Source organism: Pelophylax lessonae (genome assembly GCF_965119305.1).
Source record: "Pelophylax lessonae genome assembly, chromosome: 13".
Classification (NCBI taxonomy): domain Eukaryota; kingdom Metazoa; phylum Chordata; class Amphibia; order Anura; family Ranidae; genus Pelophylax; species Pelophylax lessonae.
Genome location: NC_138780.1, coordinates 19,637,057 through 19,648,526, shown reverse-complemented (window position 1 = coordinate 19,648,526; position 11,470 = coordinate 19,637,057). Strand labels below are relative to the sequence as shown.

Below are 11,470 nucleotides of genomic sequence, written 5' to 3'. Positions count from 1 at the left end.
GGGAGACACAGGAACTTTTTAAAAAAAAACATTTATTGTTTTATTCCAGGTTTTTTTAGAACATAGACATGGTTAAATAATACAGCACAAGCACTGTGCTGTCTATCATGCTTTAAAGGATCAGGATATACATATATATATTTTTTTTTAAGATCATCATGATGACCTAACTGTATTTGAATAAGGATAGATTATTGTACATACTGTAAATAAATAAGACATCCCCTGAAAAGAAGCCCTAGTGTGTTTTTTGTAGCTTAAATGAGTATAAGACCCGGTCCTATCTTCGGTGGGGGGGGGGGGGGGGGGGACACAGTACAAAGGGATGAGTTTGAGGCAGAACGGACTTTCATGGTACTCCCATGGACACCACAACAATGCATATCATTTACAATCAATATATTTTATTTGTATTTACAAATTTTTAAAAAAATAGACAAACAGTTAATGTCTAGAAATCCCATTTTTTGACTCTCTCCAATATCCGGATTATTGTGTGGTAATGGCACTAAAAGAGTGCCAATAAATTGATGCTATCATTGTGACAATCATTTACCAGTTCTTCTCTACATGTTTCGCCTGTATACCGCTTCTTCAGGAGTATTTGAGGGAGTAGATAATCTGTAGAAAACAGTAGAATATATAGCAATATACAAAATATTTTTTAAATATTTTAAAACAAACACTTTCAGCATTGCCAATGCCACTGGGGCAATCATGAGGTTCCTCTTACCCAGCAATGAAGTATGTCAGCATGCAAAACAGTGCCAAAAGCAACCTCCCCGCCCTGCCATGTTTCGCCTGTATACCACTTCTTCAGGAGTGATTGAGGGAGTAGATAATCTGTAGAAAACAGAATAATATATAGTAATAAACAAAATTTTTAAAATTTTTTTAAAACAAACACTTTCAGCATTGCCAATGCCACTGGGGCAATCATGAGGTCCCTCTTACCCAGCAACGATGTCAGCATGCAAAACAGTACCAAAAGCAAGCCCCCCAGCAAGTGTGGGAGCAGAGGTATCAAGGAGATATACTCTGTATAAAAGATAACAGGTTTTGAAATATACTGACATGTGTTATAGAAGTTCACAAGGTATGTGTACAGTATAAATCTACTTCTAATGTACGCACCATAGCAATCATGAAATCTGAAAAACATCAGAAGCAGGCAGTGGACAGAGATAGATGGAGATCCGATGTCACATCTCATCAGGGCTTTTTTCTCAGATAATAGGTGCAGGAACTCTCCCCTTCACTCCTTGTCTCGCCCACTACCCACCTCTGGGCACTGTCCCTTGGTTCCACCCCCTACCCACCTCCCAGTACTGGCCCTTTTAGAGGGTATAGAACCAAGTATCATTTTGTGGTGCTAAAACATTTGTATGGAATTTGTTAATGAGAGCAAGTAAAAGCAGTAAAATAGATCCTCTGCAGCCAGCAACAAGACCCAACCCGGCAACAATAGACCCCCCCCCCCCCACCCCAGCAGTAACAGATAAACCCCCAGCAACAATGGACCACCCGTTAGAAAATTCCACCACAACAACAATAGATCCACCCCTGCAGCAATAGACCCCCAGTGACATCAACAGATTTTCCTAGCAGCCAGCAACAATAGAGCCTCCAGCAGCCAGCAACAATAGACCTCTCCTTCAATAATTGATTCCCCCAGCAACCAGTGCCATCTTAAGAGCATTAAAGGTCCCCGGGCAATGCAGTTCACTGGGGCCCTGCCTACACAATCACCAACAAGAAAAAAAATGCAAATTATCAATAAGGCGATATTTATTGGTACATAATAAATAAATGCCAGGCTAATGACAGCTTCAAAGTTCGGCGGCTGGGTCCGGTGAACACACACATGGATGGGAGTCAGACTTGACTGTCCTGTGTGTGCCTGTTTCCGTGGAGGCAGATAGGCATTCCTGCAGTTGTGAGTTTCCACTCCAAGTGACCTGACAGCAGAGCAGGGCGCTTGCCAACTGCTAAGTTGGGATGCACATGGGAATAGTGACTAATGCTTGGCTGGGTCCCTGGGCAGGTGGGGCCCCCCGGGCAACTGTCCAGCGTGCCCATTCCGTAAGATGGCCCTGCCAGCAACAACAGACCTCCCAGCATACCCCAATACCCCTTGCCATTACATACATTCAGTTCTGAAGGTGCCGACACCGTGTTCCCCTACATTCCTCCTGAAATAAAAGCCCTGCATCTTATATATATCCCAGATGAAAGGCCCTCAGAGTGTGTTACTGATACAAATCGCAATATACACAGATGAAATATCAAAAAAGTTTGGAATCATAAAGGACATCCTCAGGAGTTTTCACCTAGTGTGACAGATATTAGATTTCGCATGCTAACACTATAGCACCAAAAGTATTGGGACACCTGCCTTTACACGCACATGAAATTGAATGGCATCCCAGTCTTAGTCCGTAGGGTTCAATATTAAGTTTGCACACCCTTTGCAGCTATAACAGCCTCAACTCTCCTGGGAAGGCTGTCCACATTGTTTAGAAGTGTGTCTATGGGAATGTTCGGCCATTCTTCTAGAAGTGCATTTGTGAGGTCAGGAAGTGATGTGGACAAGAATGCCTGGCTCGCAGTCTTCGTGCTAATTGATCCCAAAGGTGTTCTTTCAGGTTGAGGTCAGGACTCTGTGCAGGCCAGTCAAGTTCCTCCACCCTAACCTTTCCCATCCATGTCTTTATGGACCTTTCTTTGTGCACTGGTCCGAATCATTTGGTGGAGGTGGATTATGGTGTGGGGTTGTTTTTCAGCTTGGCCTCTTAGTTCCAGTAAAGGTAATTCTTAAGGCATCAGCATACCAAGACATTTTGGACAAATTTATGCTCCCGACTTTGTGGGAACCGTTTGGGGTTGGCCCCTTCCTGTTCCATCATGACTGCACACCAGAGCACAAAGCAAGGTCAATATGGACATGGATGAGCAAGTTAAGGGTGGAGAAACTTGACTGAACTGCACAGATTCCTGACCTCAACCCAATAGAACACCTTTCGGATGAATTAGAGCAGGGACTAGGCTGTGAGCCAGGCCTTTTTCGTCCACATCAGTGCCTGAACCCACAAATATAATATCCCAGTGCTGCATTGTTAACATGATACTAAACCTCGTCATTTTATCAGTTTTGTCCTGGATTGTCTAACCTCTTATGAAAGTTGAATGCTTTTAGAGTCACATTGGTTTGAGGTTGCTAAACGGAAAAGGAGAAAACATGCTCAAGTTTTCAGTTTTGTGCCTTCACTTCATTGCTGGCTACTACTATAGATATTCTATAACTTACCAATTGTTGTCAGTTATCTATACTTCTTTGCACATCTGACCACCAGCACCATCAACTGCACGAAGTTCAATTGTTACACTACAACCACGGACCACAATTCTCACTGTCTCAAATTAGCTTGTACTGTATAGCTTTTTGGCAGTCCCTCAGTTCCGCTGTGTAATAATATGTTTCCAGTAGGGGAAAACAAAATGTTCAAAGTGCAGTAATATTTAGAAGTAAATCAACTTTCATCTTGCATCAGTTTGTTGCCCAGGTTCTCAGGCAGCAGTATATTTCACTCAGAGGGTATTGTGAGGGATTAGCTCGATAGCCGGTGTGGATAACCCCTTTGGGGGGGGGGGGGGGGGGTTCGTCACACAGGGAGATAGCCGAGGAGTGGTTTAAAACAACAGTTTATGGTTTATTCTTCCAATTTCTTCAAACAAGTGCATGCAGCAAAACATCAAAATAAAACAAAACACAAAATAAATCCTGGCCGCTGTGGGCGTCTACCTTCTCACACACAGGAACCTACCTAAGAAGTCTTCCCAACCTAATGTTGGGCCGACACTGCTGATCCTACAGCAAACACTCAAATGTCCATTTGTGTTTTCTTTACACAGAAAAAGTTCAACACCTCACCTTTAGAAGTCTCTCATCTGACTGCTCTCCCCAGCTTACACAGCCTCAGGAGACAGCAATCAATAGACTTCCTTTGGACAAATTATAGAGGTCTTAATTGCCTCATTCTGAACAGCTGAAAGTTCTCTCAACTTCCGTACACCTTCCTGCCTACCTCTGCAGCCGACACCTGATAGTAATTGGTGAATTGTCTAAACCAAGCAGAAATATATCTCCCATCGGTGACAACACCCATAGATTTACCTGACTTCCTGTCACATACCCCCCCTCTTGTTTCAACCCTAGGGTTTGGACACAGGTTGCCAGGCACGCATGTGCTCGGGACAAACCATCTGCATTTCCCATTTGAACACCGGGCGATGCGTTACCACAAACCTAAATTCCTGAAGGGCCAGGAACCACCTATTTATTCTCCTATTGGTCTCCTTGTTCTGTGCCATCCACTTCAATGGGGCGTGATCCGTCACCAGTTCGAACTGTCTACCCAGGAGGTAGTACCGGAGAGAATCCAAGGCCCATTTCACCGCCAAACACTCTTTCTCAATGGTGGCATAATTCTCCTCATGGGCCTTCAACTTTCGGCTGAGGTACATAACAGGGTGTTCTTTCCCATTGATAATCTGGGACAGCACAGCCCCTAAACCCACATTTGATGCATCTGTCTGGACCACAAAGTCTCGTGAAAAGTCAGGCGACTTTAAAACTGGCTGGCTACATAAGGCCTGTTTTAAAGCCTGAAAAGCTGTTTCTGCCTCGGGAGTCCATTTGATCATGACAGACTCCTTCCCTTTGGTCAAATTGGTCAGGGAAGCAGCCTGTGAGGCAAAATGGGGAATAAAACGGCGATAATAACCTGCAATCCCCAAAAATGCACGAACCTGTTTCTTGCTGGTGGGACGTGGCCAATCCTTAATAGCTTCAACTTTGTTTATTTGGGGCTTGATTAGACCTCTACCAATGGTATACCCCAGATACTTCGCCTCTTCTAGCCCAATGGTACATTTTTTTGGATTGGCTGTAAACCCAGCTTTCCAGATGGAATCCAACACAGCCTGAACTTTTGGTAAGTGTGAGTCCCAATCCTCACTGTGAACGACTACGTCATCGAGGTATGCAGCAGCATAGGCTTGATTAGGCCGAAGGGTCTTATCCATGGTGCGTTGGAATGTGGCAGGAGCATTCTGTAACCCAAAAGGCATCCTCCGATATTGGAAAGATCCGTCTGGAGTTACAAATGCTGTTTTTTCCCTGGCCGACCCCGAGAGAGGAATTTGCCAATAACCCTTGGTAAGGTCTAACGTGGTCATGTACCGGGCAGTGCCTAGGCGATCAATTCGTTCATCTATGCGGGGCATAGGATAGGTGTCAAACTTAGTGATTTTATTCAGGCGGCGAAAATCATTACAAAACCGCCAACTTCCATCTGGTTTGGGCACTAAGACAATGGGACTGGACCAATCACTATTTGACTCTTCTATCACCCCCAACTCAAGCATTTTTTTTACTTCCTGGCGAATGGCCTCTCGCCGGGCTTCTGGAATTCTATAAGGCTTTAACTTGACCTTATCCCCTGGTGTGGTGATAATGTCATGTTTAACTCCCGAGACCCAACCTGGCAGGTCTGAAAACTTCTCCCTATTACGGAGCACAAATTCTTTAACCTCCTGTTTCTGAATTTTGGACAGAGTCTCTGCTATCCCAACTTCAGGGACAGCCAGGTTAACTGGAGCAGAAACTCGGGTAGTCTCAGCGACCAAGGACTCTCTATCCTTCCATGGTTTTAACAAGTTCACATGATAGAGCTACTCAGGTTTTCGTCTTCCCGGTTGGCTAATTTTATAATTCACCATGCCTATTTTCTCCAACACTTCATAGGGCCCCTGCCATTTGGCTAGGAATTTACTTTTGACCGTGGGGACCAACACCAACACCCTATCACCAGGTGCAAAAGAACGGACCTGGGCCCCACGATTGTAAATCCTTTGTTGAGCCATCTGGGCTTGGGCTAAATGTGCCTTCACAATCGGCATCACTTGGGCAATTCTATCTTGCATTTGTGCCACATGCTCAATCACACTTCGATGAGGGGAACTCTCACTCTCCCATGTTTCCCTGGCAATGTCCAGTAGGCCCCGGGGGTGCCTCCCATACAGCAACTCAAACGGAGAGAACCCTGTGGATGATTGGGGAACCTCTCTTATGGCAAACATCAGATAAGGGAGCAGATAATCCCAATTCTTTCTGTCTTTATCCACCACCTTCCTCAACATTTGGTTTAACGTTTTATTAAACCTCTCCACTAACCCATCTGTTTGAGGGTGATATACTGAGGTACGTAACTGGGTCACTTTCAGGAGTTTACAAAGTTCTCTTGTCCCCCTAGACATAAACGGGGTGCCCTGGTCAGTTAGGATTTCCTTAGGCAGACCCACCCGGGTGACAACTTGAAATAACTCTTTGGCTATGGTTTTAGCAGAGGTATTTCGGAGAGGAATCGCTTCTGGGTAACGGGTGGCATAATCCATTATTACCAACATGTGCTGGTGCCCTCTAGTGGACTTCAGTAAGGGCCCAACCAAATCCATGGCGATCCTCTCAAAAGGAACCTCGATAATGGGCAGGGGTACCAACGGACTGCGGAAATGGGGCATGGGTGCATTAATCTGACACACTGGACAGGAAGAGCAGTACAATTCCACTTCCTTAGTGATCCCAGGCCAATAAAACCTCTGGGTGATTCTCTCCCGGGTTTTTTCTGCTCCCAAATGTCCCCCAAGAATGTGCCCATGGGCCAGTTCCAAAACCATCTTGCGGTACGGTTTAGGCACTACCAGTTGCTCAATGGTGTCCTTTATCCTCTGTGACACTCGATATAAGAGGTCCCTTTCAATAATGAAGTAAGGGAGGGCAATCCTCTCGTCAGGGTTAACTAGCTCCCCATCTATCTTCACTACATTCTCCCGGGCTCTTAGCAATGTGGGGTCCCTCAATTGCTCAGTGATAAAATTTTCTCGGTGCACCTTAAGGTCATCCAACCCTAACGGCCGCTGTTCCTCTTCTGAGGTAGCAGGCTCCTCCCTAGGGACTGGTGTTTCCCCGGCTAAGACTGAGAACGGAAACTCAGGATAATCCTCACAGTTAGAGGATTCTGGAGTAGATGGTTCAGGCTCAGAGGAACCACCTACTGGGCAATCTGGGCAATCCCAGAGTTCCCAGTACTTTGGGAAATCCCTTCCCACAATGGCGTCATGTGGCAGTTTGGGAACTAAACCCACTTGGTGACACAGGATACCGAGGGATGTTTCAAAAGTAACTGTAGTCACCGGATATTCTCGAGTGTCCCCATGTACACAAACTACAGCCATTTTCCTAGGATGTAAGTTTTTTTTCACCACTAGATCACTTCTCACTAAGGTGACCAGGCTACCTGAATCCAACAATACCACCACATCTTTACCATCTAAACACATTCTATATAAAGGTTTCTCATTCCCCTTTACTGCAGTGTATGTGGTTGCAAAAAAGGACTGTCGTCTCTCTGTCAGAAAGTCACAATGCATGGGTTCATCATCCGCTGGGCAAACCGCTGGGCAAACCGCTGCTACATGTCCCTCTTCCCGGCAACGGTGACAAATCAACCTTCCGGTCCTCTCCTGTGGGATGGGTCTTCCAGGCCGCTCTCGCCAAACATTAGTAGTAGTCCTGCTAATACCTCTAGTTGCTCTTTGGATCCTCTCTCCACCCCCATCCCCTGACGTAGTCTTACTTATCGGTGGGGAGGGTCTGGTCTTGGGGTGAAAAGTCTTTGCATCTCTGGAAAAAGAAGTCAAATTCTCTGTTGTTAGGTACCTTTCGACCAGGTCTACTAATTTGTCTGCGGTTTCCGGACCACCATGGCTTACCCATTTCTGCAGGGTGTTAGGAAGAGACCTAAGAAATTTGTCCATGACTACTCGCTCCAAAATTTTTGGTCCGGACAGAATTTCTGGCTGCAGCCATTTCTTAGCCAAATGGATGAGGTCATACATCTGCGACCGGGGTGGTTTCTTCAGTTGATAACTCCAATTGTGGACCCGCCGAGCACGGACATCCAAGGTTACCCCAAAACGTGCCAATATTTCCACTTTTAATCGATCATAGTTTTTTGCATCTGCAAGTTCCAAGTCAAAATATGCCTTTTGGGCTTCTCCAGCTAATAGGGGGGCCACTAGTCCAGCCCACTGTTCTTTAGGCCAACTCTCTTTCTCCGCTGTTCTTTCAAACGTGGTCAGAAACATCTCAGGGTCCTCATCTGTAGTCATCTTTGGCAATAAGTGGTGTACCCGAAAAGTCGGTATGTTACTGGCTTGACTCCCAGCCTCGGTCTGCTGTCTCTGAAGCTGTTTCACAATGGCCTCCATTTGCTACTGGTGTCTCTGTTCCAAGCCTTCCATGGCCTCTCGGTGAGCTTGTTGTTGAGCTGCAAAGCTCCGCTGAAAATCCGCATTTGCCTGCTGTTGAGCTGCATTTGCCTGCTGTTGGGCTGCATTCGATATAATCAGTTGTTTCAGTATCTCCTCCATTTTGGGTTCACTTTAACTGCCCGCATCCTCCACCATATGTGAGGGATTAGCTCGATAGCAGGTGTGGATAACCCCTTTGGGGGGGGGGTTCGTCACACAGGGAGATAGCCGAGGAGTGGTTTAAAACAACAGTTTATGGTTTAGTCTTCCAATTTCTTCAAACAAGTGCATGCAGCAAAACATCAAAATAAAACAAAACACAAAATAAATCCTGGCCGCTGTGGGCGTCTACCTTCTCACACACAGGAACCTACCTAATGTTGGGCAGACACTGCTGATCCTACAGCAAACACTCAAATGTCCATTTGTGTTTTCTTTACACAGAAAAAGTTCAACACCTCACCTTTAGAAGTCTCTCATCTGACTGCTCTCCCCAGCTTACACAGCCTCAGGAGACAGCAATCAATAGACTTCCTTTGGACAAATTATAGAGGTCTTAATTGCCTCATTCTGAACAGCTGAAAGTTCTCTCAACTTCCGTACACCTTCCTGCCTACCTCTGCAGCCGACACCTGTTGGTGAATTGTCTAAACCAAGCAGAAATATATCTCCCGTCGGTGACAACACCCATAGATTTACCTGACTTCCTGTCACAGTATGTATAGACCAGTGATGGTGAACCTTGGCACCCGAGATGTTTTGGAACTACATTACCCATGATGCTCAACTACACTGCAGAGTGCATGAGAATCATGGGAAATGTAGTTCCAAAACATCTGGGTTGCCAAGGTTCTCCATCACTGGTGTAGGACAACCTTTGTCTAACACTACTGAAACAAATAGGGGGGGGGGGGTTTGGATTCAACCCTATTTGACTTATAAATATGCATTATCTTGTCTGTTCCTATAGTTAGCTAGTCTACCAAAGCTCTAAAAATATTAATGGTGATGATGTGATACCAATATTAGCTGTAAAAATAAACACAATGCTCAAAGAAGCAAAGGTCTTTTTTATATACAAGTAGAACACAAACATAGACAACTAAAAGAACAATACAGAGCATATAAAATAAAAAAAAACAGAGATGATACATTATGTAGGTCCCTCCTCAGTATTCTGCGTCTCTCAGCTGGGCTCGATGAGAAAGAGGGGGCCTTCGTCGTTGGCTCTCACATTTTAACCACTTTCAGATCACCCGCCGCAGGTATACATCGCTAATTTGACTTTAAATACCGGGGTTATGGCAGCAGATAACCCTAGTATTTTTTTACTGGGTGGGCGGTCCTCTTTCTCATAAAAGTGGTCCCAGCGGCAGATTCACCGCTGGATCACTTTTATGGGTAGCGGGAGAGGTGCCCCATCCTGCCACTTCCCGGTCATTTTTCCCGCTTACCAGAGGCATCGGTAAAGCAGGGAAAACGATCCGGTCCTTTCACCTCCTAGGCAGGAAGTCGAGTTTTGGCAAGCTGGCCTCCACTCCACTCTATGGCCTTGGAGGACCAGAGCGAAGTCATAGGTCACTTCCTCCCTATGGCCTTAACCACTTAAGCCCCGGAAGATTTTACCCCCTTCCTGACCAGGGAGTATTTTGAGATTCGGCACTGCGTGACTTTAACGGACAATTGCGCGGTCGTGCGAAGCTGTACCCAAACGAATTTGGCGTCCTTTTTTTCCCACAAAAAGAGCTTTCTTTTGGTGGTATTTGATCACCTGTGCGATTTTTTGATCATGCGCTATAAACAAAAAAAGAGCGTCAATTTTGCAAAAATAACAATATTTTTCACATTTTTTTATATGAAATTCCCCCCCAAAAAAATGTAAAAATCAAAATTTTTAAACATTTTCAGCCAATTTGTTTTATGCTAGATATGTTTGGTAAAAAAAAATCGCAAAAAGCATATTTTGATTGGTTTGCGCAAAAGTTATATCGTTTACTAACAAAGGGAAAGATTTTTGTCATTTTTGTTGCTTTTTTTTTAACGCGTAATGGCGGCGATCTGCGATTTTTTTTGCGGTACTGCGACATTGCGGCGGACAGATCGGACCCTTGACTGACATTTTTGACACTTTTGGGGTTACCAGTGACATTTCTACAGTAATCAGTGCTATACATATGCACTGCTACTGTAAAAATACACTGGTAGGGAAGGGGTTAATTTTATTTGAGAGGGAGGGGCTATGTGTGTCCCTAGGGGCGTGATTCTAACTGTGATTGGCTGTGGCTTGAGCTGTAGGAACACTGATCAACGGTCCTACATTGTAGAACCGTGTGATCAGTGTTTCTACACCAGGGAGAATGACAGGCGGCTTGTTTACATTAGTCGCCTGACTTTCTCCCTCTCCCCCGACGATCGCCGAGTGACCGGCGGAAGATCGGGTCCGCCAGTCACACGCGCGGGGGGGTCCATGACCGCGCGGGAGCGGGAGAGCGCCTCCGGCGGCGCGCGCTCGCTCCCCAGAGCCTCATAGGCTAGCGACGTAGACCTACGTCGATCTGCCTGTGAGGGGTTGACTGCCGCAGTAAATATACTGTGAGCAGTCGGCAAGCGGTTAACCATGTTGCGCCTTCCAGCATATGCCGCTTTGTGCCTGAATGGCACACCATCACCCTTCTTCAAAGACATGGAACAGTCCAGAAATGTTGGATATTAAGAAAGGGAATTGGGACTTTGAGTGAGGCAACTGACAACAGTCTGGCTATGAATTATATCTTGAGTATTTAATGGCATATACTGGCACATTACAGTATATACATGTCAAATATCAGTAATTACCTGCATAAGTACATAAATAAAATAAAATACATATATATGCAAAATTCAATGTAGCAGCAAGTAACGTATAACAATATGTAAACCATTAATAGTAGTACTCCATGTAATAGGTAGTTGCAATGGGTAGAGGTTTGATGATATAAAAAATTGGTGAATATGATAAATATGTGTAGCTACATCTTGAGATCTCTGATCGGTAAGTATTGCTGCATCATGTACAGCTCAACGCTGTCAGGTCTGTCAGGAGGCTCTAACCGTCCCT

The 11,470-nt window shown here is 45.2% G+C and overlaps 1 protein-coding gene across 1 annotated transcript in view; it reads left to right on the top strand.

Annotated features, from left to right (window-relative positions):
* Window positions 1–938: 938 nt before the first annotated feature.
* Window positions 939–11,470, top strand: part of LOC309569107 (uncharacterized protein) — a gene marked incomplete at both ends in the record, with an annotated part of 46,059 nt that continues 35,527 nt past the window's right edge. Inside the window, one exon of the mRNA XM_082274871.1 lies at window positions 939–1,020. Coding sequence (XP_082130997.1) covers window positions 939–1,020 — 82 coding nt within the window. The remainder of the gene's footprint in view (window positions 1,021–11,470) is intronic.